This window comes from Trichoderma atroviride, chromosome 3, assembly GCF_020647795.1.
Source record: "Trichoderma atroviride chromosome 3, complete sequence".
In the NCBI taxonomy this organism is placed as follows: domain Eukaryota; kingdom Fungi; phylum Ascomycota; class Sordariomycetes; order Hypocreales; family Hypocreaceae; genus Trichoderma; species Trichoderma atroviride.
In genome coordinates, this window is record NC_089402.1 from 5,382,073 (window position 1) to 5,406,450 (window position 24,378).

General features: G+C 51.5%; 8 protein-coding genes across 8 annotated transcripts; 3 read left to right on the top strand and 5 right to left on the bottom strand.

Moving 5' to 3' along the window:
* Positions 1–1,434: 1,434 nt before the first annotated feature.
* TrAtP1_007105 (uncharacterized protein) lies at positions 1,435–2,130 on the top strand (the record flags this gene model as incomplete). The annotated part of the gene is made up of 3 exons (XM_014082113.2): positions 1,435–1,684; positions 1,768–1,914; positions 1,967–2,130. 3 exons carry the CDS (start codon positions 1,435–1,437, stop codon positions 2,128–2,130), a joined length of 561 nt encoding a protein of 186 aa, XP_013937588.1.
* Positions 2,131–3,307: 1,177 nt separating this feature from the next.
* Positions 3,308–4,747, bottom strand: TrAtP1_007106 (uncharacterized protein; the record flags this gene model as incomplete). The annotated part of the gene is made up of 1 exon (XM_014082112.2): positions 3,308–4,747. One exon carries the CDS (start codon positions 4,745–4,747, stop codon positions 3,308–3,310), a length of 1,440 nt encoding a protein of 479 aa, XP_013937587.2.
* Positions 4,748–6,726: 1,979 nt separating this feature from the next.
* On the bottom strand, positions 6,727–8,416 carry TrAtP1_007107 (uncharacterized protein). The gene is made up of 3 exons (XM_014082111.2): positions 8,283–8,416; positions 7,699–8,118; positions 6,727–7,601 (listed from the first exon to the last, which is right to left on the bottom strand). Exons 1-3 carry the CDS (start codon positions 8,296–8,298, stop codon positions 6,871–6,873), a joined length of 1,167 nt encoding a protein of 388 aa, XP_013937586.1. The 5' UTR covers positions 8,299–8,416; the 3' UTR covers positions 6,727–6,870.
* Positions 8,417–8,554: 138 nt separating this feature from the next.
* On the top strand, positions 8,555–10,210 carry TrAtP1_007108 (uncharacterized protein). The gene is made up of 2 exons (XM_066113387.1): positions 8,555–8,772; positions 8,839–10,210. The coding sequence occupies exons 1-2, from the start codon at positions 8,662–8,664 to the stop codon at positions 9,538–9,540; spliced, it is 813 nt and encodes a 270-aa protein (XP_065969473.1). The 5' UTR covers positions 8,555–8,661; the 3' UTR covers positions 9,541–10,210.
* A 1,132-nt stretch (positions 10,211–11,342) lies between these two features.
* Positions 11,343–14,021, bottom strand: TrAtP1_007109 (uncharacterized protein; the record flags this gene model as incomplete). Its single annotated transcript, XM_014082109.2, has 4 exons — positions 11,343–12,371; positions 12,444–12,551; positions 12,640–12,823; positions 13,891–14,021. 4 exons carry the CDS (start codon positions 14,019–14,021, stop codon positions 11,343–11,345), a joined length of 1,452 nt encoding a protein of 483 aa, XP_013937584.2.
* Positions 14,022–19,172: 5,151 nt separating this feature from the next.
* TrAtP1_007110 (uncharacterized protein) lies at positions 19,173–20,333 on the top strand. The gene is made up of 3 exons (XM_014082108.2): positions 19,173–19,308; positions 19,363–19,739; positions 19,806–20,333. Exons 1-3 carry the CDS (start codon positions 19,197–19,199, stop codon positions 20,169–20,171), a joined length of 855 nt encoding a protein of 284 aa, XP_013937583.2. The 5' UTR covers positions 19,173–19,196; the 3' UTR covers positions 20,172–20,333.
* On the bottom strand, positions 20,267–21,930 carry TrAtP1_007111 (uncharacterized protein; the record flags this gene model as incomplete). Its single annotated transcript, XM_014082107.2, has 2 exons — positions 21,783–21,930; positions 20,267–21,728 (listed from the first exon to the last, which is right to left on the bottom strand). Exons 1-2 carry the CDS (start codon positions 21,860–21,862, stop codon positions 20,267–20,269), a joined length of 1,542 nt encoding a protein of 513 aa, XP_013937582.2. The 5' UTR covers positions 21,863–21,930.
* A 1,531-nt stretch (positions 21,931–23,461) lies between these two features.
* Positions 23,462–23,950, bottom strand: TrAtP1_007112 (uncharacterized protein; the record flags this gene model as incomplete). The annotated part of the gene is made up of 1 exon (XM_066113388.1): positions 23,462–23,950. The coding sequence occupies one exon, from the start codon at positions 23,948–23,950 to the stop codon at positions 23,462–23,464; it is 489 nt and encodes a 162-aa protein (XP_065969474.1).
* Between the last annotated feature and the right edge of the window lie 428 nt (positions 23,951–24,378).

Genomic DNA, 24,378 nt, shown 5'->3' on the forward strand with positions numbered 1-24,378 from the left:
CGCTCCACAGCCGCCATTGGCCACCTCCCTAGCGGCGGGGGATGGGCGATACAAGGTTTAGGAGAGGCCTGCTGCTGTAGATGAGCTCCGGCGCTGTGCAGTGGCCGTAGGGGCTATTTCGGTGCTCAGGCTCCTTGTAGCTCCCTACTGACGCTGCTAGGCCACCAATGGATGTATCGGTACCACCGCTGGGCGCAGCAACAAAAGGGCCCCAAATTGCGCTGTGCTGCGCTCCAATTTTTGCATTTGACCCAGATGCGCTGCATGAAGCACTTACATTTGCAGAAATGGATTCAAATCTTGGCTCAATGATTCAATGCCCCGTGCAGCCCCATCGCCCAGGCCGGGGCCCTGCCCAAAATTAGATTTGATGGCCCAGTAACCTGCTAGCTCGCTGTTCTGCACGCCTGAATGCTGCGCTGCTTCCCCCCCGATGCGATTCACAGGCTTCGATGGATTGATTGATGGATCGCAAATTAGCGAGGGAAAAGAGGACACCTAATTCCCCTTGGCACTAGTAGTGGCAGCACTGGCTAGAGCTTCTGCTGGTACCTGGCCTAGAGAACGGCGTGTACCTGTACCTGGACCTGTACCTGGACCTGTGCCTGGCCTCCACACTCGTTTTTTAGCATCTGCCCATCCACACGTGCCGCGTCGCAATTGATCGCATCTTTCGTCCCTCCTTTGCCAGCAACTAAAACCCATCACCACAATTTGAGTCGAGCTCCTCGCGGCATCGCATTCCCCCACATTCTCTCTCTCTCTACTTCTCGCTCTCTCTAATTCGACTGTTTACTGCCATTCTTCATTCGTCTTCTCTTCGTTTGCGTCTCCTGTCGAGCTTGTATCTTCAGGGATTCCTTTTCACGCCATATTCGACCGAACCCCCCCCGTTTTCTTCTAATATTCACGTTCCTTTGGCTCGCGCGCGATTTGCCTCGCCCTCATACGTTTGACTGTAATTCTCGTCTCTTCCAGTCGCTGGTAGTCGAGAATCGCCGACATCTTTTCGCTCATACCCCGAGTGCCACGTTTAGCATGTAAGTTGATGCCACCACAGCATCTATTTGCCCATCTCCTTTTCTCTACCTCTTCTTCCTCTCAAGCTTCCGCAGCGTTTTCCGCTTGGTCGCTTCGTTGAGCCTTGACAAATGATTGCTACAGAGAGGCAGCACAAGCAGAAAAGATTGGCTTGCAGTGCAAACGCGCTTGCGCATAAACTTGTTTCTGACCTGCTGCTAACTAAAAGTGTCTTGCCATAGAATTTGTTGCGCTCCCTGCATACAAACTCCGTTTCATTCGACTCGCACACTTGCACTCTTGCGACTCGCTTCTGCAACCGCAAGCCCCTCCCTACTTTTTGCCTCCATCCGCCATTCTCTCTCGCGACGAAAACCAAACCACAACGAAGCTTCGATAACCGAACTCGCAATCATGGGTGGCCAACTTTCCAAGGTTATGAGCAAGATCTTCGGATCAAAGGAGATGCGACTGCTGATGCTGGGCCTCGACGCTGCCGGAAAAACAACAATCTTGTACAAGCTCAAGCTCGGCCAGGACGTCACCACCATTCCCACCGTCGGCTTCAACGTCGAGACGGTCACCTACAAGAATGTCAAGTTCAATGTTTGGGACGTTGGTGGCCAGGACAAGATTCGTCCTCTGTGGAGACACTACTTCAGCGGTATGTTTCCCTTGACCTTTGCTAATGTCGCCATATCTCAAACGACTTGAGAGCAGAGCACTAATTACACCTTTTACACATAGGCACCCAAGGTCTCATCTTCGTCATCGACTCTTCCGACCGCACCCGCATGGACGAGGCCCGACAAGAACTGCACCGCATCATCAACGACCGAGAAATGAAGGACAGTCTGCTTCTGGTGTTTGCCAACAAGCAGGATCTCAAAGAGGGTACGTCGCCTCTTGAATTATTTCCCCAAAAGACCATGCTAACATCCACCAGCCATGTCGCCCCAAGAAGTCACCGACGCTCTCCAGCTCTCCAAGCTCAAGGACAAGGTCTGGTATGTCGTGCCCAGCTGCGCCACCAGTGGTGAGGGTCTGCTGGAAGGCCTGGCTTGGCTCTCCAACAACGTCAAGGCCCCTGCCGCTCCCGTCAAGAAATAAATGATGAGACAAAACGATACATACCCTGCGCGCTTTGGTTTCGTTTCGCAACTACGACGTTTAATGGAAATCTTTCAATGATGCATACAACCCCTGGTACCCGCCTACGGATCGCCCCCCCTCATTAATATTGCGTTGGGACTGCGTATTCAGTTCCAGCGGCCTAGTCTCAGCTTGGATGGTTATCGTCTATACACATGGACGATTGCTCTCCAGCTAGACATGCGCACCGCCACATATACAATTCGCCAAAGGAAAAGAAAGGAGAAATCGAGAGATGGAAGAAAAATAGGAGGCGAGAAGGAATCGACAGAGGAATGGAGAAGGAGGTGATGGAATCGCTGTATACCATGTCTGTGTGTTGCGGGAGGGACAAAATTGTTGTCTGTGCTTTTTTCTAACGCGGTTACTTTTTTGTGACATTTTTCTTTTTTTGTTCTTGTTGTCTCGCCAGCTTCTTCCTTTCTACATGAAGCGCGTATCAGCATTCTCTTTTTGTTGTTGTTCCTCTTTATAACGCAATACGCCTCTTTTTTTTAGTTAATGCTCAAATACCCCGTGCTTATATCTTTTTGTACCATGCATTTTCTTGTGAAAGAAAGAGTGTGTGAGGGGAGCAGCACAAGACGGGGAGAAAAGTGTGGTGTTGAGGGGGGAGGGTTGTGGAAGTGGTGAGAAGAGAGGTGGAAAAGAAGAGGTGTGGAAAAGAGAAAAAAAGGGGGAAAGGATGAAGAAAATCAGAAAAATGAAAAGAAAAGAAAGAGGAGGAGGCGGAGGAGGAAGATGGCCTTATTCCATCACATCTATTATACCTGTCCTGTGGCTTCGTTGCCAGTGCATGATATTATTGCCTGGCACGTCACTGAACCTCTCGTTAATACTAATTTCCTTGAGTCGACAAAAACTTATATTCTCCTCACTGGATATACCATTATTGATTTCTATTCTTAATAGAGCAAACCCTTGTTTACCAACGCCTTGTAATTACCCGCTCGTTGATTCATAAAACCATTTAGCCCTTCCAAACCAATGAAGCCCTTCCAGTGTAAACGCCTTGAATTCCAAGAGAAAATATCGAAATGAAGCTCCAACACTCATCTCTGCTGGATATCGCCCCTGTTCCACCATTGTCATTCCTACCTCTTCTAAACCCCCGTCTATACAAAATCTAGAATTGTCATTCCTTCATTCGCTTGGCCGGTCTTAGGAGAGTATCGTCCGGAAGGCCGCTGCGCTTCGTCCCCGGGAGACTGCTGGTCCTAATATCGTTGTCGTCCTGGCTGACACGCCGGTGCGGGTACTCGACCTTGATGCCCTCGAAGCAGTTTGAGCTGACGCGGTCTCCCGTGCTGAAGAATTCGTGCTGCAGGGACTGTGCGGCGGTGAGGCGCTTTTCCGGGTCGTACTCGAGGAGGCCGGCGAGGAGCCTGTATCCCTCTGCACCGAGGGACTGGAGTGCGGGCTGGCCGTTGGGCCCGGACGCGGCGGAACCGGCACCAGAATTGTTATTAATGGTGTTGTAGTACCACTTCTCGAGATGGGAGCTGGGCGGGTAGCCCCGGTTGGGCGGGTTCTGGTGGTGGTGATGGTGGTGGCTGTGGGTGTTGTGCTGCATGGTCGAGAGCGTGTTGAGCTGGCTGTACTCGGGCATCGATGGAAGCAAGGGCCACCGGTCTTTTGTCGGCAGGCCCACGATCTCGGCGATTTTGTGCATCTGGTTCCGCTGGAAGGGGACCGTCTTCTTACTATCCATCTTGGCCTCTTCTCCCTTGAAGATTGGTCGCAGGGACAAGAGCTCCGCAAAGATGCATCCCACCGCCCACATGTCGATGGCGGGAGTGTAATGGTACGAGCCAAGGATCAGTTCGGGTGCTCGGTACCAGATTGTCACAACGACCTTATCGCCGCTAAAGAGCGAGTGCAGTGGTTTGTCGAAGCGGCGGGCCAGGCCCAAGTCGCCAATCTTGACCTCTCCGCCGGACGTGACCATGATGTTGGCGGGCTTGAGATCACGGTGCAGGACCCAGTTGGTGTGCAGGTACTGGCAGCCGTTGAGGAGCTGGAACATGATGCTCTTGACCGTGGCCGGCGGTATGGGGTGGCGCGGCTGCTGCGTGTGATGATGGATGATTTGCAACAGGTCGTGCTCGGCATACTCAAACACCATGAAGATGCACTTGTCTTCGAGAATGATTTCCACCAGCCGGATGACGTTTGGGTGTCGGAGCTCGCTGCAGAGGCTCATCTCGCGGATAGCACTCTGTGAAATGCCCGTGTAGCTGACCTGCTCGCCCTCCTTGTCTGGCTTGAACTTTTTAATGGCCACCTCTATGGGGGCCGGCCCTGAGTTGGAGGTTGGCGTGAGGCCACTGGATGTCCGGACAACGGCGATGCCCTCCGGGTTGCTGGTTCTGCTTACGGCTTTGTAAACACGTCCATATGTTCCACTGCTGATGAAGCCAATGATGCGGTAGCGTTCGGTAACACGCGCCTTGGGCTGGTAACCAGCCGACTGATCGCGACCATCTGCATATAATCGGTGAGCTGACGAAGAAGAGGATGAATAATAGTGATGCGGTGGCTGGTGAGGATAGGCGTGCCTCAGCTTCAGAGGCATGGCTGGGAGGCAGAAACAGGCGCGCGGGATTCAGAATAAGACGGTGGGCTTTTGTATGGAATAGTGCAGGGTGAGATTATATATATGAATAGTAGAAAGAATAGTAAGGCGCGTAAAGTATGCGTTGGGAATGTATACACGATACTTGAGTCTGTGAGGGTGGGTAAGGCGGAATGAGAAGAGGTTAAAGAGGTTAAAGTGAGGTTAGAGCTGGTTAAAAGAGTAGCCTTGCTGAGATGACCCAGATCGGGTATCGTCCTCATATAACCAACGCGGGTCCCTGGCACGGGCCTTGAAATCTGACTAGCAGACAAGATTGAGGAGAAGAGGGGCGGGTTTGAATAGTTTCTGATAAGAGGAAAGAGTCAAGATGACAAAGATGCGTGGCTTTGGCGAAACAAAAAGAAAGGAAAAAAGGGGAGGCTGAGCGTGGCGAATTCTGCCGCTTGTCAGATGCCGATGGTATTCCCGCCGGTAGATGAGATGAGAGATTTATTCGAGGAGACTTGCCTCTTCGCTTGTGTCCTCTCTTTTGACCGGAGATGTTGATGCTGAGAGTAGAGACGCTATCCCGAGCAGCAAAATACTCCGAATACCCGCTCAAGACGGTGGATAGGACATGGACAAATAAAAAGCAGGTGTGATTGCACCAAAAAAGGATACAAGGGTGGGCTATGACCAGGGTGGACCTTGAGTGGGTAAGGATGAAGGGTGTTGGTTAAATCGTCGACTTGGACGAGAAGAGAAGAGATGAGACGAGATGAAGAAGGAATTGTCAGGGTTTAAAACCCGGGGAAAATAAACTGGTAGTATCATGTAGGCATTGACCTTGATCGTCGGTGACTGTAGTTGGGCGGAAACAGAAAGCAGGAAATAAGCAAAGACAACAAGCGAGTCAGCTCCGCTCACCTTCAAAAGTCGCCATGACGCCGCGCTTAACCGTCTGGTAGGCCCTTGCATTGAGGAAGCTGGCGGTTTTGCCGGATCCAGGCCCAGAGGCCGCCGTGGACGGATTCGTCGGATTCATGGCCGCTGCCCAAGTCGGGAATTCTGTGGTGATGGATCAATTTGTGGTGGTTCTGCTGCTCCTTGCAGTATCGACGGGGCGATGACTAGTCGGCAGCAGATCTCGGGCACTGCCCATCGACGCGCCGAGCCTTGAGTGTTACGTTGAGGGTGGTCCTGGCCTCGCTGGCGAACGGGATGCCGCAATGTCTGTCCACATAGGCCTGATGATGCCGCAGATGTCGCTCAAATGCCGCCTGTCGATTCGGTGCCAACTTTGAGCGCTTCAGGACACAGTCGATCTGCAGCTCGCCCGAGAGAGAATGGGTGGAGTTGATAGTCGTATCTGTGTGGCTGCTGTTTGTCTGTCCTTCCGTTAGTTACGGAGCAGATGTTTCTCTGCCGAAAGTTTCCTCTGTGGCGGCGGGACTGCTGCGGATCTCAGATGCGATGCCGGGAAGCTGAGCCACCGGGACCGTATTTGCACGTGCAGAGCAGAGAGACGATGCTACGCTGGGAATCAGGCGGCGAGCGAGCGAGCGTTTGATAGACGCAGGGAGAGAGGCTGAATTGATGTCTGCTGGATGTCTCTGCTATTAGCCGGTGCGGAGTAATTGAATGTGGCGCTTGTGTAAAAAGTAGCAATGTTATATAAAGAGATGGGAGTCGAGAAGTAAGACAGAACAAGAGCAAAGAAAGGGCGGATAATCGAGGAAGAGCGAGCATTGAATGGGCTCGGATGACCAAGACGAGGAAATTATGTTGTTGTCTGAGAAGCTGGTCATCCAGGTTCACGTTGGCTGTAGTCGATGACTAAGCCTGTCACCAAAGCTTCACCACCACGGATGACATCTTATGGCTTCAAGCTTTATGATGCGGCCGCGTCTAATCTAGAGTGGGCTTTTGGCTTAAGCCACTAGTATGCTTGTTCTGCATTGCCACGTATCAAACTGCAGCAAATCAACAATGACTGTATAAACAAACAAATAAAAACCTCTTTTAATGCTTCATCTAGCCATACAATAAATGCCATCGACTGCTCCTCCTATTTAGATTCTAGATACTCCCCCATTCGTACTCTGTCTATATACATACGCAATAGACTAGGTAGTTTTCCCTCATCGCGGCCCAAGCTTCTCCAGAGCCCGCACGCCTTGCTCCTCCCACTCAGCCTTGGTCACCCACATGCTCTCGTTCTCAGCCATGATGTTGGCCAGCACAGCGCCTCCCAGAAACACCATGTGTCTTCTCCGGGGAGGATCCTCAATGCGCACCTTGAACTTGCTCAGACGCTCAGGGTTGCCCTGCAGCGCGCGCGTCAGCCACAGCTGCTTCAGCTCCTTCTCCAGTCGTGACGGGAGACCGGGGTACATGCTGCTGCCTCCAGACAGCACAATTGCCTTGAAGAGCGATGCTCGGATGTCCACGTCGGCAGACTGGATGGTGTTGAACAGGAACTCGCCCAGACCAGGGGACTCATTGTCCACAAGGTGAGGCTGGAACAGACACTCGGGTGCCTCGAACCGCTCGCTTCCCACGCGGATGACTCGGCCGTCGGGGAGGGTGTAGTCCTCGACCAGCACTGTGGTGTCTTCGCTCAGGCGCTTGTCCAGCTCGAGGTCGTACGAGACGTAGCAGAGCTTCTCCTTGATTTGGCGGACCGTTTCAAAGTCGGCGGTTCTGTTGAGTGCGTATCCTCGGCGGAGCAGCAGCTTGATCAGGTTGCGGGTGACATCTCGGCCAGCGACATCCAACCGCTTGGTAAGGTGGTTCAGCACGACGGATTCGTAGACGGGGACAATGTGGGTGACACCGTCACCAGAGTCGACGACGACACCAGAGCTCAGACCTGTGTGGTTTGGATATTAGCCAAGAGCTAGAGAGTAGCAGTGACATGCAGCATGCAGCGGCCAGACTGATCAAAAAGAAGGATAAGAGGGCCTCACCCTGTGCATATAGTGCAAGCACAGCCTGGATGGCAACGTAGACTCCGCCAAACCCGTATCGCTCAAACATGACCTCGCACATCTTCTCTCGGTTCTTTAGGGGATTCATCGGCGGCTCGGTCAGCAGGATCTTCTCGCCCTGCGGGTTGATCTGCAGCTTCTCGGAAAAGGTGTAGTCCCAGAGATGCTGCATATCCTCCCAGTTCTTGACAATTCCGTTCTCCATGGGGTAGCTGATCTGGAGCATCGTCCGGGCCGCCGCCGCGTCGTCACCGCACATGATGTCCTTGATGACCACATCGTTGTCTGTCCGCTCTTCGGACCGGAGGATCGGCCGGCCGACAATCGACGGGTACTGGTGCTCGGGGAAGTTTTGGGCGGCGTATCCGACCTTGAGGAAGCCGGTGCCGCCGTCGAGAACTGCAGAGGCGCTCCCAGTGTCAGCAGTGAAGCGCACCCCTTGATTGTGGTGATGCCATCAGGGAGCAGCTAGCAGCAGCTACGGCCAGCTGCACAGCTTCAGGGGGGGACAGCGTCACGGGGAAGAGGAGCGTTTGGAGCATTGAAGCTTTAAAGGCACGTACCGATGGGAGGGACCATGTTGGCGATGTTCAATGAGGGCGGAACAAGGAAGCGAGGGCGATGCGTTGGATGGAAGCGGTTGCTAGTGAGGAGTGGAGGCGTCGTCAGTCGTGTCTGGGCGGTGCTGCTAACTGAGCACCAGCGGCCATGGTGGGGGAGACCCGCGATGGCCTTCAGCGAGTTGTCGTCAGAGCTTGGGGGCGTCACGTGATACCCCGCAGCGTCAGCTTGAGCTATGGCTCTGAGCTCTGAGCTATGAGCTGAAGCTCGATGAAGCCATCATGAGTATCAAATTTGTTTCTTCCCCATTTGCTGTCTTCTCACTTGTTTAGCCAGCTACTTATTCACCTTGTTCCATTTCTTCCATTCTCCTCCTCCACCATGGCTCTCTCAAACTCCTCCATCAACATCCTCCTCCTCAACCCAAACTCGTCTCTCGCCATGACCAAGACCATGGAGGCAGCCGCCAACACAATCGCGGCTTTCTATCCAGTAATGCCTACCGCAAACCCACACAGCCCGTAGCTCGTCACCAAAACACTTGCTGACTCCTCCGAGTCCATGTCCATCAGCACATACACAGCCCCGGGGCAGGCTCCGGCGAGCATCGACAACCAACAAGGCATAGACGCCAGCGTTGAGGCCGTCACCAACGACCCCGGCTTCATGACCCGTCTCCGTTCCACGCCATTCGATGCTGTGCTCGTAGCGTGCTTCAGTGACCATCCCTTGGTCAAGCAATTGGCCTATACACTGAAACCTGTGCCTGTAATCGGCATTTTCGAAGCCAGCATTCTGACCGCATTGGCTCTCATCCCCACGGCTGAAGCTGACGGAGTGCACGAGCAGCATAAATGGGGCATTGTGACTACGGGGGCATTCTGGGAGCCTCATCTTTCCAACGGTGTGGCCGCCTTTCTAGGCTCCTCCACGGCGTCCTCAAGCTTCAGCGACGCCAGATTCGCCGGCGTCTTTTCCACAGGCCTTAATGCAGGGGACTTTCACACCATGTCACAGGATGAAATCAACGTGCGTCTCAGGGAGGCTACTAAGCGGCTGCTCTCGTCTGGAAACATCACCTGTGTCGTCATGGGCTGCGGTGGTATGGGGGGCCTGCAAGACATGATTCGCACCATCGTCATCGAGGAATATGGCCAGGAGAGAGCCAAAGACGTGTGTATAGTGGATGGAGTCCAGGCCGGTGTGCTACAGCTGCAGCAGACGGTGCTCAGCCGGCGAGTCTTTGGCATCGTCGAATAGAGTGGCCAATCCTGGTATGCACGTATCTTCAGAGTGAGTACTAGCTGCATACAGAATGTCATTCTCATGACGATACCGTCTTGTCTTGTCCTGGCATGGCCTTGTACTCTTTAATGACTCGCTATATCAACGTTGCGGTGTGGAAGCGTTTCTTAAAATACCAACATACATGACGATGCTCGGCCAACCGGCTTTGCGTGTACAACCACTCAATGCAAGCATACCTATATGCATCTACATCGTTGACCGCCCATCCCCCGTCATCCCAGTGGCTGTCTTCAAATTAAGAAGTGCTACTGAATCTTAAACATGCCGTGTCAGACGCTCCAATCATACCAGCAGATAGAACATGTGCCTCTCAGACACAACGTCATTTCCAACACCGCAACTCTATTATTACCCTCGACTTGCACAATGGTCTGCCTGTCTTGTCTTTGATTTGTCTTGGGCCGTCTCATCCTTCCCAAAGTGAGTGCTGCCATGACATTGATTTTGGCTTGTCACACGCCGTATTACCGGGCCTTTATCTGCACCTCTGCCCCTTGTTCTATTCCTACACCCTCATACGGCATCTAGCTTCCCTATATCCTTCTCCATGTCTTTCCGGCGATATGAAATGCCGTTATCCCGTTCATCTAGCCTACAAACCCCCGCGTATAAAAGAAGCTCCTCTTTGAAAAATACAGGAAAAGAAAGTAAAACAATCTCTTCTTCCTGCTACCACCTGTCTTCATGTGATTGCACAACCTCGTAAAGCACGACCTTTTATTTTGACACTTTACGCCGTGTATTCGATTCACGTTGCTCATCTCCGACTTGTCTACACACACACCTTGCCCCCTTTTTCCCTCTTCTAGTTCCAAGACAGTAGCAACATGGGACTCACGGCAAGCGACTTGATCTTCCAAAGAAAACGCAGCAACCCCAAGATGTGAAACAGATGGTGTCCTTGACGGCGCATGCCGTGTGACGGGGTCGCGATTTGACGTAACCACACTTGTACGTATTTTCTCTCCTCAGTGCTCTCCGTCATTCTAAGCTGTCTGGGCTTATCTTCAGTGGCACTGTGAAGTGTAATTGAGATGCGGGTAAATCCGGGTGGATTGTAGTTTTTTCCCTCCTTCGCCTCTTGTCTATACTGTAGCTTTCACTCGCTGTCTTTTTAGAGTTATAGTCATGCGGCGTGTTGCCTTTGATGTTGAAGGAAGAAATATTGAAATAGCTCTATTTATCTATCACCGTAGCCTTACATTACACCCCTTGAACAAAAAAGAAAAGGTAAGAAAAAAAAAAATCCCAGACAAATCCATTAAATTAGAAAACACAACACGACCCATGCCCATCAGTAGCCTCTTTTTTTCATTCTCTCATGCAACCCCCCTTTTCTACCAGGCCCACCCTTCATCTTTTCTCCTTTTGTGCTCTTTTCTTTTCCTTTAGTGTTGAATCTCATAAATATTTTTCTTGTTCGTCGATATTACTCTTCAGCCGCCTTGGGCAGAAAATGCCGTCGAGATTGATGGAATTAACAGACGCTGGGTGTGAATATTGAAGGAGTGGAAGCGCCAAAGAAAAGAAGTAAACGCCGAGTTAAAGATTGAACAAGGCAACAGAGAAATAAATGAAAATCTCAAACGCAGCAGAGAGATGGAGATTAGGAGTTGACAAACTCAATCTGATTAAGAGGAAAAACACAGTTGCGAAAACGACCCAAAAAAGAAGAGTGAAAAGGGAACCAAGATAGTACAAAAGATTTGGTAAAAGCTTAAAGAAGCATCGCCCCCGAATGTAAGCCATGCTTGTCAAGTCCGCATTCTAGGCTTGCGCTCGTGCTCATCGCTGCTGAGCGTGTAATTCGAAAGGCCCGGGCTGCTCGAAAGATAGCTTCCAATGGCCGCATTGTACTGGCTGTTGTACCGCCTCGTGGTATCCGCGTACTTGTACGTAAACTCAGGGGCAGTCATTCTCAGCGGCTCAATGACCGGCTCGATGATTGCTTCCAGAGACGAAGCTGCCGTGGTGGTGTATCCTTCACCGCTGCGTCCGTGGTGGGAGGCTGGGGCAGAGGTGGGATAGGAGGCTAGGGGAGAGCTCTCGAAGCTGTTGTATGTGGTTGCTGCTTCGGAGAGAGCCGCTGGAGAAGAACTGCCTGTGGAAGACTGGGAGGTCTTGCTGTAGGCAGAGGAGATGGACTCTGCGCGGTAGGGATGTTGTTGAGGGGCGCTTGTCAAGGAGCGTGTAGAAGGTGCTGGGAGGAGTCTTTCACTGGTGCCCATGTGGCTGGGGATTCCGGAAGCAACGCTTTGATAGGCATAGCCGGAGTTTGCATCGGTACTGGCAGCAGGGCGATGAATCATGGATGCCACTGTGGACGTTGCAGAAGGTCCGGCAGGATAGCCGTATGCAGCAGCGTTTGGCTCGACGTACAGCGGCGGAGCACCGGGGCCCTCGTGCTTCATGGGAGCAGGGGAACTGGTGCCCATTCGATAGCCCATCATGTACGAGGCATCCTGCTGCTGCACGGGGGGCTGGACGGCCGCTGGCTGGTAAGGCTGCGGATACACGGCGTAGTCGACGTTGCCGTCCTCGACGTAGCCGTTTGTCCAGGTCGACATGGGATAGTACTTGTTGCCGTAGGCGTAGGCAGAGCCGTTCTTATACGCCAAGGCCTCGCCGCTGGGCACATGCATGGGGTCTGCGTAGGAGGATGGCAGAGGAGGAGTTGGCATGGGGGGCATGATGGAGGCGCCGCGGGCCTGGTAGCTGCGGGCGACGTCGAGGTTGTAGCTGAAGGAATCGCTCTTGATGATGGGCGTCTCGTGAGAAGCCACCTGGAGCAATAACAAGGATTAGTCGTTGCTGGCTGAGTGTGTGGGGGGGAGAGAGTTTAATCATCGTCTTACCCGGAGGAACTGGCAGGGCTCGTGGCCGGCATTCTTGCAGTTGAGGCATGGCTGGCCGTTTCCGCTGTCGCCTGTGCATCGGATCTTTCTCTTACGACATCGTAGGCACTGTTGTTGTCAGTCGTTGGCACCTTGTATTTGTAAATTCGGTGCTAGGGGAATAACCGAAGATGGAAGAGGATAGAGAGCAACTTACTGCAACGGAGATTCTCTTGCGCGGAGTTGGCTCCTCGCCCTCCTGGTCACTCATGACGCTGCTCCGAGAGTGGGAGTCGCTCTGGGCGTACTGGTTGGATCTGCGTTCTGCATACGACGAGGCGTAGGGCGAGATGCTGTCCCGAGGAGAGGCGTACCGCTTGTGATGGCTGGAGTGAGAACCGCTTGATGAACCCATGATTAAATCCAAGCAAAGGGAGACGGAGATGGATGTTTATCTTTGTCTGTACAGACAGATGGATGTACCCCTCTCTTGCGGTCAGTCTTGTTCAGTGTCAGGGCTTGAAGTGGCGGGTGATCCGCAGCTGTTCCGAGATCTAGATGTTCAAGAGCAATATTGAACAGCTGCTCTTGATTACAATCCACTCTGATAGATGGCTTCTGATCTGATTTGCTCGTGCTTCGACTGCTTGAGCTAAAGGGAGAGACGGGGAAAGACGGGGCTGACGTCTTGTGTCGCCTCGATGTTGAAGGCTATGACTCGAGAAGGGCTGGGCACTGAGACAAAGAGCAACAAAGTATCTTGAGGCAAAAAAAAAAAAAAAAAAGGATTTTGTTTGGGGATGGAAAAAAGGCAACCAGACGTAAAAAAAGCGCAAGGCCAAGGGAAAAGAGGCAGTCCTAAACTGGAAGAAGAGATGAAAAGGATTCAAGGCGAGGAAAAGTTTGGACGAAAGAGCAGTAGCTCGCAAGATAGTTATACATATTCGGTACACGCCGATCCCCTCCAACTTGATTTCCCGTGATTCTCATCGTTTGTTTGCTTGGGCTCCATTTTGTCGGCCCTGTTCGTCCAATTATTTTGCATCCACCGGTTCTCTTTCATTCCCTGTATTCGCCCTCAACAAAAAAAAAAAGAAAAGAGCTGCCATGAGTGACTTGGGCCTGCTTCTTCTCTCTCTCTCTGTGCAGAGGCTGGCCCTTTGGTACACAGCAGCACGCTTAGTTGACAAACTCGTAGGTTTTGTTCTTGTCATCCCCTCCCCCAGAGACGCCCAGTCTCTTGCCTTTGTGAAGGCTACACGCAAAAACAAAGTGGAGGTTTCTGCTGTGCTTCCCTTCCTGGCCTGGTCCATCATGGTAGAGGACAGCGGAAGGGAGAGGCTCGATGCAGATCGAATCAAGTGCTTGTGGGTGGATTCTCTGAGTATGTACTTTGTCTTTCTGTTCGACTGTTTGAACCAAATACCGCACGTGGACGACCCCCCTCGTCCCCTCAAATCGATCTCACCGGACGGTCGGGCCGGTACTTTTGCCAGCCTCTTTTTGGAGGCCCTGGGCAAGTCTCAGAAGGTCTGAGATTAGACACCCTGGCAAAACGGCTTGACTGCATGTATACAAAAAGGGCGTGGGGTGAAGCATCTTGTTTGGTTCTATTTTGAGCATTACACCCACGTCTCTTCTAGGCAGGGGGCGTGTAAGAGCTGCTTCAGATGGGCAACGCAGTGTTGGAAATAGAATCTATTCCTCGGAAGCTTCGTTTAGACCCTGGCGATACCGATCCAACAATCGACATGTACTAAAATCCTGTATAGGCGCAGAGAATCCATGTCTTGATCTAACACATTGATCCGACTAACTTGCTATTATAAGAATGTTTCCCATCGGTAGTTTGTTTTGCTCCAAGAACTGTAGGTACTGTGGCTTGTACTTGTTTCGTCCTTTTCACCGTGACAGTCAATAGAGTTGCTCGGTACGCCCGAACGAAGGCGCAAATAGACCAGCATGGCCATGTGTCGAGGCCAGGCCAGGCCAGGCCAGAGACACCCGCTGACGGAACGCAAACTTTGGGCCATCAAGGTCTCTGTTACCACAGCATGGGCGGTCAAGTAAATTGGGATCGAAATTCACCAGATTGTGGCTCTCTGTGGTACATCGCATAGCCGGCCTCCAAGCAAGTCTCCATCTGCAAGTCGTACAAAACGCCCCCACCGGCTCCCGCCGCAAATACAGGTATCTTACTGCACTGGAGACTTTTGCTTCCGTCGTTGGCCCCTTGTGTAGCCTTACAAGTGGGGGGGGAAGAGAGATTCAAAGTAGGTAGAACCAGATACATAGTAGCAGCACAAGAACAGGGGGGGTTGAGCGGAGAAGGCCCTTGCACCAGCCATACGATACGGGAGAATGTTCCATCTACTGCTTTGCTACGCCGAGCAAGCTCCGCCAGGGCCCTTGCAAAGCGTACAAGGTACAGGGCCGCTGCTCGGCGAGTAGTGGAGTATTGCAGTTTGTTATTATATGACAGGGAGCTAGTAGCTTCCAGAAGGTTGAAGGAGTTTACGGTTAGATGGACGATGGAGAGAGCCTTGTAAACTGCTCTGCGTGAGTAGTACTCAACACGCATCAGAGTGGATTGTAGCAATTACACAGATATTCAAGTACGAGCAGCTTCAATGTACCCCCCCAGTGCCCACGATCTGCAGATACACTTGGAGTGGTCATTTCCCACCCTCCCATCGACGTCAGGGCCGCTTAGCACTGAGAAACATGGGCCATAGGCGTTCAAGGAAAGCATCTCAGGTATCGCAGGGGCTACGTCTCCGTCCAAGCCTGTCGTTTGGCCGATGCTGCATCATGCTGTGGCCGGACGAGTATGAGCTGGCCACCCCCTCCGTCTCTCATACGTAGGCACATCTGTCCGGGCACACGGCAGGGCCCAGTGCCTGTCTCGACCAAAAGCGCTTCTGAGCTACACTAGGCCGGCCAGGGCTTTCGAAAGCAAGGCACGCCAAGGCACAGCGTTTGATGGCGGAGGAGACGCCGTTTAGGTGCCGGCCCCTGCAGGAGACGTCCGAAACGACGCTGGAGCTGGGCAGAGGCGTTCCGCAAAGCAGCATAGCGTCGACGATGAGCCGGCCTCGAGCACATGGCAGTGGCGTGGGCAGAAGAGAGGCGTTTTGTCGTGGTACAGAGGCACTCCCTGGCCTCGTAGTGGAGAGATCTTGGATGTGCATGTCTCGGCTCCACGCAAGCAAAGCGATTACGCCCCATGTGTGCACATACATACACAATATAGAGATGCATGCATGTAAGTCATGTAAGTCGGCTGAGTCTTGGATGCTGCCCCTTGTCGCATACACACGCAGAGAGAAGCACCTGGGCGGTGAGAGAGTCGAGAGCTGCGCCCATGTTTCATCCCAGACTATGCATAAAATTGTCCTGGGCAGAAAACGGCCGGCGGCATCTATTACCGACATGACACTCTCTCATGTTTGTGTGGCCGATTCAGATAGAGGCAGAGGGTTGCATGGCCGTCGTATACACGTCGCGGTTGTTTGACGGAGCTCGTCATTTTACGTGCTTGCTCGCCTTTGGTTAAATTAAAACCGGTTGATGAAGTTGATGAATCATTTTATTCTCGGAATGCCCGATTCTTTAGCGAATCCCGGAGTTCTTCAACTTGGTCAGTGCTGGAGGGAAACAAACTGCGCTTTGGCCGTATCAGCTTCGGGATTATTGGAGCGTTGCCACTTACAAACACCCGCGGCGTCTCTTGATACTTGCGTGTCGTACTTTGGCTTACGAAAGGGAGATACAAAAAAGAAATGAAATTCTTATTTCCCCCTTTGTTATTTCTTAGATGCTCTCCCCACTGAATTGTCAAAGCAGCGGTCCTTTCACAGTACAACAAGAATCCCGTCAATGCTGCTGCATTTAGCCGATGTAGAACACCAGCACCGTTAGCGATTGGACGATACGTGCAAGGTGTGCAAAGTGTGCAAGGCGTGTATCAAGGAATAGAGATACATGGCGGTGGTCACTGTAGCAAACACAAGTCTGTACTCACAAGGCTGCAAATTGCAGGCCGAGCGGTGGATGGCGCTGGGACTCTTTCCGGGCTCCAGCCGGTGAGACGACGGTTCCAACGGAGAAGGGTTCTCGAACATGTGCGGGCTTCTACGACCAGGGTCTGGGGCTGAAGCCGTTGCCTGTATATTGCTTTACAGCTGGGATCTGAAGGATTGCTCTAAGCAGGGGTAGATTAGATAGTACCCCCAATAGTATAGAGGTAATTAACGGTGTGTGAGGAGTGCATATACAGTACATGTAATGGTATCTGGTGCTTGAGTCAGCCAGACACAGGTGCTGAGGGCGCTGAACAGCCTCACTGACAAGCTTGACTCTTGTACGTGACACTCACACACGCACGAGACGGTTTTATCTGCTGGCAGCTTATTTCCAGTCTTGCCCGTTGTAGCCAGCGTGAGATGGCAAGACGAACAAAACGGCATAAACAAGCAAGGTGCCAGTGCAACGGCACACCATCTTGTGATTTGACAGAGTGCACTATACACAATGTGTGGCGGTGACACGCTGGGAGGGAGCAAATGGCTGCATGGCCGTTATGCATGTCCGCCGCCCCTAGCCCAATGGATCTCGAGCGTTGCCCTTCTTGTAAATGGGAGGTCGGGATGAAGCAGAGCCAATCAAGCGAGAGGCAAACGAGGCGGTGACTGTGCATGCATAGGGCGGTATACTGACGCATTCGTGTCTTGAGAGTGTCGTATACATGTGTTGCCTGTTGACTTGTATGGAAGACTTGATTGTTACGGTGTGGTTGTGACGCAGGTTGAGCTTTGATTCTGCTTCAATGGACAATAACTGCATGTTTCTTCTCTTCTCTTCACTTGTCAGAGCAAGTCAACTGCACATCATGAGTAAAGCCAGAGCAGTATTCGCCGTAACACTCACCGAAACGACTACATCGGAGAGATGCAATGCGGTAGCACATGCGGGTCCCTTGCAGCCCGTAAAATGATGGAGCAGCCAACAGCATGTGACGTGAACAACATGTAAAGCAAAGTGTTACTATTGCCAGATTGCCAGCTCTGCTAGAAGCTGTACCATTACCGCATGGCTATATGACAGACACGGCCAGGCCTTGCACGTTTCTCGATCCACAGGCGTAATTCAGCGCTCAGCGTTTAGAAGAAACGAAACCAACCAACTCGTGTAAACAAAACTGCCCCCTCCCTAATTCCCTCCGCGTAACGGCGGGCTCGGCAAATGGCGGTAACAGAAAATGAAGATGAGCCTCTAGAAGCATCCACGGGCGGGACCCTAAACGACAGATTAACTTCTGGGGCCCAACGGCAATCTGAGATGGAATTATCCAGCTCTTCAGCCCCCCGTTTTTAAATCTGCGGGGAACCTGTCAGGTTCGACAGCATTGGCGACTGCGGAAGGGGCGCAAGTGAGTGTCTGGTGTGATGCCGGCAGCCATCGGGATGGAATCTGGGCAGTTCCAACGTCATATTACAAGCAAGTTGTTATGGAGTCTGTTCGTTACAGGGGCCATGGTGAAGAGCAGAGCAGGGGCTTCGGGAAGCAGTGGCCTTTGACGTGCTGCAGCTTTCCTTCAACTCACATTCACGAGTTATGCATCTTCACCGCATTCATTTCGTCTTCTCCCCCCTCCCTGTAAGCATTCTTCTCATTACAATCAGCCTGCAGGTGGTTTTATTCCAGTAGCCGGCGGTCTGTGGGCGCTGCTACATGTACTTGGTCCTGGCTTTTCTGTTCACGGGGCTACCGAGTCACGCAGGATAACGCTTTGACGTTACCGCCTCGATGCTCAGTTTTTTGTAACAAATGCGGTGAATGATGCATTGACGCTGGGAGAGTTTCGAAAAGCGGGTGGGCCAAGGAGGAATGACTGTTTGAGTCAGGGCCTGTTGCGTAGTGGCCGGATGAGGGTGGCTGGTCTCTGCTACATGGACTACGATTCGTAGATTTACGATGGGTGGTTTTCGATAGATTACTTCGCGTATCTGTAGGATTTGAGGCGTTTTTGTGATTTGTGGGCTGACAATTGGTAGTTGGCAGCATGGCGTAGGCATATCCGGAGAATTGGCTACAGAGGGACTTGCACGATGAGATGGATCGAATCTAGAGGCAGGAATTGTAAAATCTACATTCGTTTCCCAACAGTTTAACCTATCAAGAACATTATATTGGCTTTTGTTCCTTGATAAATTCCAACGCTTGTATTTGGTTCATTCACCCTTGAGGCTAAAGTCTTGATCTGGCTTGGATGATGCTTCTATGGTAGAGACAAGCAGTAGCTAGCGAAGAGTAAACACCGGTATACAAAGACAGATACGTGAATAGAATAGTATACAGGATGCTCTTTCAAATATGATGATACGATGCTCTATTCAGGGTAGATGGTTACTGGTGATGCGGGCATGAAGTAGACATAAAGCGGACATGTATTAACAAACTTGACCAGGAATTACAAGATACAGTGAATCCCAAGGGGCCAAGATGGATCTCCACGAATATATCAACATCACAATGCCTATTGACAAACCAATAAACAGTGCTGTTGCTTGCTCTTGATCTCGGCCTCGCATGTCGAAACGGGTAAGCTAATGCACCTCAAGTTCAAAACGTGTTGGTTGAGAGTTCTCGGTATAATCATGCATCTGTAGGATCTCACTTAGTCAGCAATATCATCCCAATGCTTCCTTTCTGCCGCGTCTCAATTTGCTTACTCTTGTAGTCCAATGGCTATTCTCTACTTCAATCGCTAGAATGCCTCCGCAAAGGGCGTTGGCGCAGCGAGGCCAGCGCGGCTTGGACGACTCCAGTCACGATGCCGAAAGACGCCCCGAAAACATCTTTTTGTTCTGGCCCAATATCATCGGTAAAGCTATCAAGCTCCTCATGCTACCTGTACGCTGCTGATTTACTTGCCCAGGATATATCCGAGTCATCTTGGCCATCTCCTCGCTATACTACATGCCCCTCCATCCACGCACCTGTTCTCTTCTCTATGCCATATCATGCCTTCTCGATGCCCTCGACGGATATGCTGCTCGAATCTTGAACCAGGGAACGCAATTCGGCGCAGTCTTGGACATGGTCACCGACCGCTGCACTACATCGTGTCTTTTGGTCTTCTTGGCGACGGCTATCCCTCGCTGGGCTCTTGTTTTCCAGGGGTTGATTGCGCTGGACTTTGCTAGCCATTATATGCACATGTACGCATCTTTGGTGGTTGGCGGTGCTGGCTCGAGCCATAAGAACATTGACAGGAGTCAGGGCTGGTTGATGAAGGTGTATTACTCGAACAAGGTATGTAGCAAGCAAATGACATGAATATCAGTTGTCAGCTCCATACATCTAACCTTTCAACTTTAGATTGTCTTGTTTTCTCTTTGTGCGTTCAACGAGCTCTTCTTCATCGCCTGCTACCTCTTGTCCTTTTCGTCACCCGTCATTCCTCTCTATCTCAACGCCGATATCGATGGACACGGCCCCTTGCACCCAGAAGTAGAAGTCGACACTTCGCTCTTGGCCAAGATGTTTCCTGATCCCTTCAGCTCTGCGGCACTTGAGCTGGCGCGCTCCAACAAGATTGACAAGTACTGGCCGAATGTTATAGCGACGGGATGCTTCCCCTTTATGGCGCTGAAGCAGGTGATTAATGTTATCCAGCTGGTTCAAGCTAGTCAGCGGCTGGCGAGGGTAGACGTGCAGCGAAGACGGGAGATGAAGCAAAGATGATTTTGTCAATGTCAATCTTATTCATGTGACAAGGAGCTCTTCCATTTAATCACACATAGATGTACTCAATTATATCGTTGATGCCAAGGATCAAATCACCTGTCTCTGCGCCTGTAGTCTCTATCTCTGTCCCTGCCCCCTCTGTCTCCTCCACCTCTGTCTCCTCCACCTCTGTCTCTCCTGTCGTGTCGATACCCGTCCCTCGGCTTAAACTGTCCATCACGATCATTGTCTCTGCCTCCTCGACGAGGACTCCTGCTCCTGTTTCGAGACTGAAATCCATTGTCCCGTGGCCGATGCCTGTCGTCATTCCTTTGTTCATATCGGCCCTGGCCCCCTCTGTCCTGGCCCCCTCTGTCCTGGCCCCCTCTGTCCTGGCCCCCTCTGTCCTGGCCCCCTCTGTCCTGGCCCCCTCTGTCCTGTCTGTCTTGCCTGTCATCGTCTCTTCGGGGCTTCGATCTCTGATCATGCCGTCCTTTCATCTCCTCCTTGCTATATACCATGTTATAGTCCTTTCCAGACCTCTTTTCATCCTCTTCTCGATACTGCCGTCGCTTCTCAAGCTCTTGTACTCCACCCCAGCCTCCTCGAGCCCTCGCTCTGCGTTTGCTGTTTGTGTCTGATCTCCATACATCGCTAAGCTTGCTGACGCTCTGTGAAAAGTCGACATGGATTCGCCGGTCATCAATGAGAACATCTTGCATTTTAGAATATGCCGCTTCGCACGATGCCTTGTCTTCGTATTCGATAAAAGCATACTGTAAGCTGTCGCCCGTCTTTTGGTCTCGAATCACCTCGCAGCTCAGAATCTTGCCAAAGCGGCCAAAGATGAGCTCCAGGTCTTCGTCTTGCGTGACTGGATTCAGTTTGCAGACGAACAAGACGTTTTCCGGCGGCTTCACCTCCGCAAAGGGAAGATCGCCCATGAGCTCCAGCGTCAAGGCCTGCGCCCTGGCCTCTCTCTCCCGCCTTCTCTTCTCCAGCTCCTCCTCATCCACGTCGTCGTTTTCGTGCAGTTCTTGTTCATTGGCGATCCGCACCGTCCTCAGCTGCTCATCTGACGGCGGAGGGCTCGAGCTGGGCTCCCTGAGGCCGGGAGGGTCAGGATAGGGATCGTCCAGGATGACGGTGTGCTTGATGCGAATATCGACAAACGGATAGCCCCTGTCGTCCACCATGGCCTCGTTGATCTTCTCCAGCGAGTCAAAGCCCTCGACAACCTTGCCAAACACGGCAGCCTTGCTGTCGAGAAAGTCCGTCTCTTCGCCCAGGGTGATGATGAACTGCGACGCCGCCACGCGCGTGTCCGGGTCCGAGGCCAGCGGCACGGTCGCCATGCTGACGGTGCCGCGCTCGAGATGCTTCAGCTTGGGGTGGAAGGGCGCCGTAAAGGTGCGCCGTGAGGGATCGCCCGACAGGTGGCCCCATATTGAGCAGCCGCCATCGGATTGCTTGGCCAGCGGGCCGAGGGGATCGCCGGTCTGGAAGGAGAAGTTCTTTTGGACGGAGTGGATGGGCGAGAAGTTGTAGTATTTGACCTTGCAGAGCTTGAGGAAGCTACTCAGAGTTAGCAGCTGCTTGGTGATGCTTTCAAAGGTTCTAGGTACTTACTTTTCGCACAGCTTTGGCGAGTGGTCCACCAGCAGGTCAATGACGATGTCGCCAACGGTGGTCTCCAGCAGGACGGACATGGCGAATCTCGGGGTATCTCAGGGTATCTCAAAGAAAAGGATTGTGGCTGTAGCCGCGTATCTCTGACGCGAGGCTGCGATCAATCAGATGAATGACAATTTTAGTGGAGAAGCACCAAGATCGGCCTGGCTTGATTACATAATGACATAATGATTTGCGCCATGACGCAGTAGAAGCAGTTTATTCAAGACAATAATAGATAAAGTTTAGTAGATTACTGAATTTCAAGTAAATAAAGAATTGTGCTGATGCATCTCAGTGGATACGCAACCAACTCTTCGGTGGTGTCGGCCATCATTACACCCCGATATCAGTAGCATTACACAGATGAGGCCTATCAAGATCAGCAAGAAATGCATCCATCACGATTCTACTCCCCAGACACCTTGGACAAGTCAGTACTTCAATCCAAGCAACCAATCGAGTACCTATAGAGGCCTATCTATCATCCTAGCGCGATCAAACGCATAATAAATCTGATACCACGAAGCCTCGCTTATTCCCAAAACAGCAGGCCTCTTGTTTCAGCCAGTAACAGTCGCCATATCCATGCAGCCATATTTCGTCTCAAGTGGCAATTTTCGCTCAGGATTCATGCGCGCAGATCTGATTCATCACTTCAAGGGAAGCCTTGTTTGAACTCAATATTGTTTCAATTGTGACTGTCTCTTTGCCAGCCTTTTGGTGCCTGCTAATTTTTTGCCTGCTCGTTTGTTTGCTATCCAAAGCCACCTATAATATCGTAACCAGCAGAGTAAACAACAGGTGATAGTAATAAAAAAAATATCAGGTGCTACAAAATATATATGCAATAGCAGGCTCGCTCCCAAAGTCCCTTTTATCGATGAACCCCGCTTGTCCAAAAACACATCCTGTAAAACCCACCAATGCAAAAATCAGACAAATGATAAAAAGTAAAGAATATAGAAAAATAAACACTAAAAAAAATTCCGCAGGATTGCACGAGATGTGGTATGTACACAAGACATGCTATATGTACATATATGATAATGATGTGATTCAGCGCAAAGCCGCACGCAATGCGATGCCATCAACAAAAAAAGAATAGCCTATTGCGTCAGGCAACGGACCACAACATACTAAATCAGGTAGGTGGGTAATAAAAAATGATGAAGTAGCAAAGAAAAAAAAGCAACGTCTCCAAATTTGCGTTCTTTTTTTGTATCCCCCCATCAGTAATAGAAAAAGAGTAAATAGAAAACTCCGTGTCATCGAATGGGTGTCAGCTCTCCAACGTTGAGCCATTGGTATCTTTTGTTTGTTTCCCCCTTCTCCATACAAAAAAGAAAAAAAATTGGTGCGTCCCGTTGTAAAAAAAGATGGTCCCCAGTGGTATAGAGGCTAAGCTGGCTAGCCATGATAGGATTAACATTAAGAATGTCGCAATCGAAAAAAAAAAAAAAAAAAAAGAGTGACTGAATCGCAGGGCCAGGAAAGCTTGGCTTGTGCTCAAAATAGCTGATCGTCGGTGGCGGGTCCAATGAGTTTGTTTCCATTCCACTCCCCACAAATGGCTGCGTAATTCGCATTTTTGTTTGAGCGATCAATTTGTTTGCTCTTTTGCTCTTTGGCCCAGCTCAGTCCCGGCTAGGGGAGCTTCGCCTCCGTCGCCCTGATCGGAGTTCCTTCTCAGTCTCCATCAGTCTGGTCTGAGCCCACATGCGGGTCGTCATGTCACTTCGCACGGCGTCGCAGTTGAGCAGCTCAGTCAAGGCCCGCTTGATGCTCTCGTTGACGTCAAACAGACGCTGCTCCTCAGCGGAGATCTGGAAGATGGTGTCTTCATCGACGATGGTGTCGAGCGAGTCTTCCCAGCCATTGTATCGTCCGTGCGCCCTTGAGGAGCGGCGTTGGCCAGAGCGGGAGTGTCGTCGTCCGGCAGAGGCGTAGATAGAAGAGCGGACGGGTGAGGTGCTGGGAGAAGAGATGGTGGAAAGGGTGCCGGTCGATGCAGTGCGCGGGCGGATCTGCTCGAGGCTGGTACAGAGTTGCTCGTGTTGCTCTTGCAAAAGCAGATACTTTTGCAGAGTGTAGGCGTAGTTGTGATAGCAGGTTTCGGAGTCCATCGTGGCTATGATGGGTGTGTGAAGATGTCGAGTTGAAGTATTTCCTTCTTGTGGAATCTGTCGTCGTGTCGTCGCTCTTGTACTTGCTTCAGCGGCTGCAGCGATATGATCGAGGTATTGCTCTTGTTCCTAGCAATGACGAAACCATCGGACACATAAAGTTTCCTCTCCACGCAGCAGGTGATTAAGCAAGTAAGATTGCAAGAGGAAGCGAAGTCGAAAATAGAATCGATAGAATTAACCAGCGGTGCTTCGTTGATATGATCGGGATCACAAGGGTTCGACGCCGGCGATGGTGGAAATAGCAGCACCGTGGCAATGACCAGGTAATAGATGGTTTTGTGTGCCTGTGAATCGAGGTTCAAGGGCTCGGCGGTAGTTGTGTTATGTGTCTAAGTAGATACCCTGTCGTATGGGGCTGGCAAGGG

Bases quoted from the DNA above. Each gene is read 5' to 3' on its own strand.
- TrAtP1_007107 (XM_014082111.2), bottom strand. The intron at 7,602-7,698 runs GTGAGGCCCTCT...CAAACCACACAG, and splicing joins GCTTGCACTATATGCACAGG to GTCTGAGCTCTGGTGTCGTC.
- TrAtP1_007108 (XM_066113387.1), top strand. From the start codon at position 8,662: ATGGCTCTCTCAAACTCCTCCATCAACATCCTCCTCCTCAACCCAAAC. The intron at 8,773-8,838 runs GTAATGCCTACC...GACTCCTCCGAG, and splicing joins CAATCGCGGCTTTCTATCCA to TCCATGTCCATCAGCACATA.
- TrAtP1_007110 (XM_014082108.2), top strand. From the start codon at position 19,197: ATGCCTCCGCAAAGGGCGTTGGCGCAGCGAGGCCAGCGCGGCTTGGAC. The intron at 19,309-19,362 runs GTAAAGCTATCA...TTACTTGCCCAG, and splicing joins GTTCTGGCCCAATATCATCG to GATATATCCGAGTCATCTTG. The intron at 19,740-19,805 runs GTATGTAGCAAG...TTTCAACTTTAG, and splicing joins AGGTGTATTACTCGAACAAG to ATTGTCTTGTTTTCTCTTTG.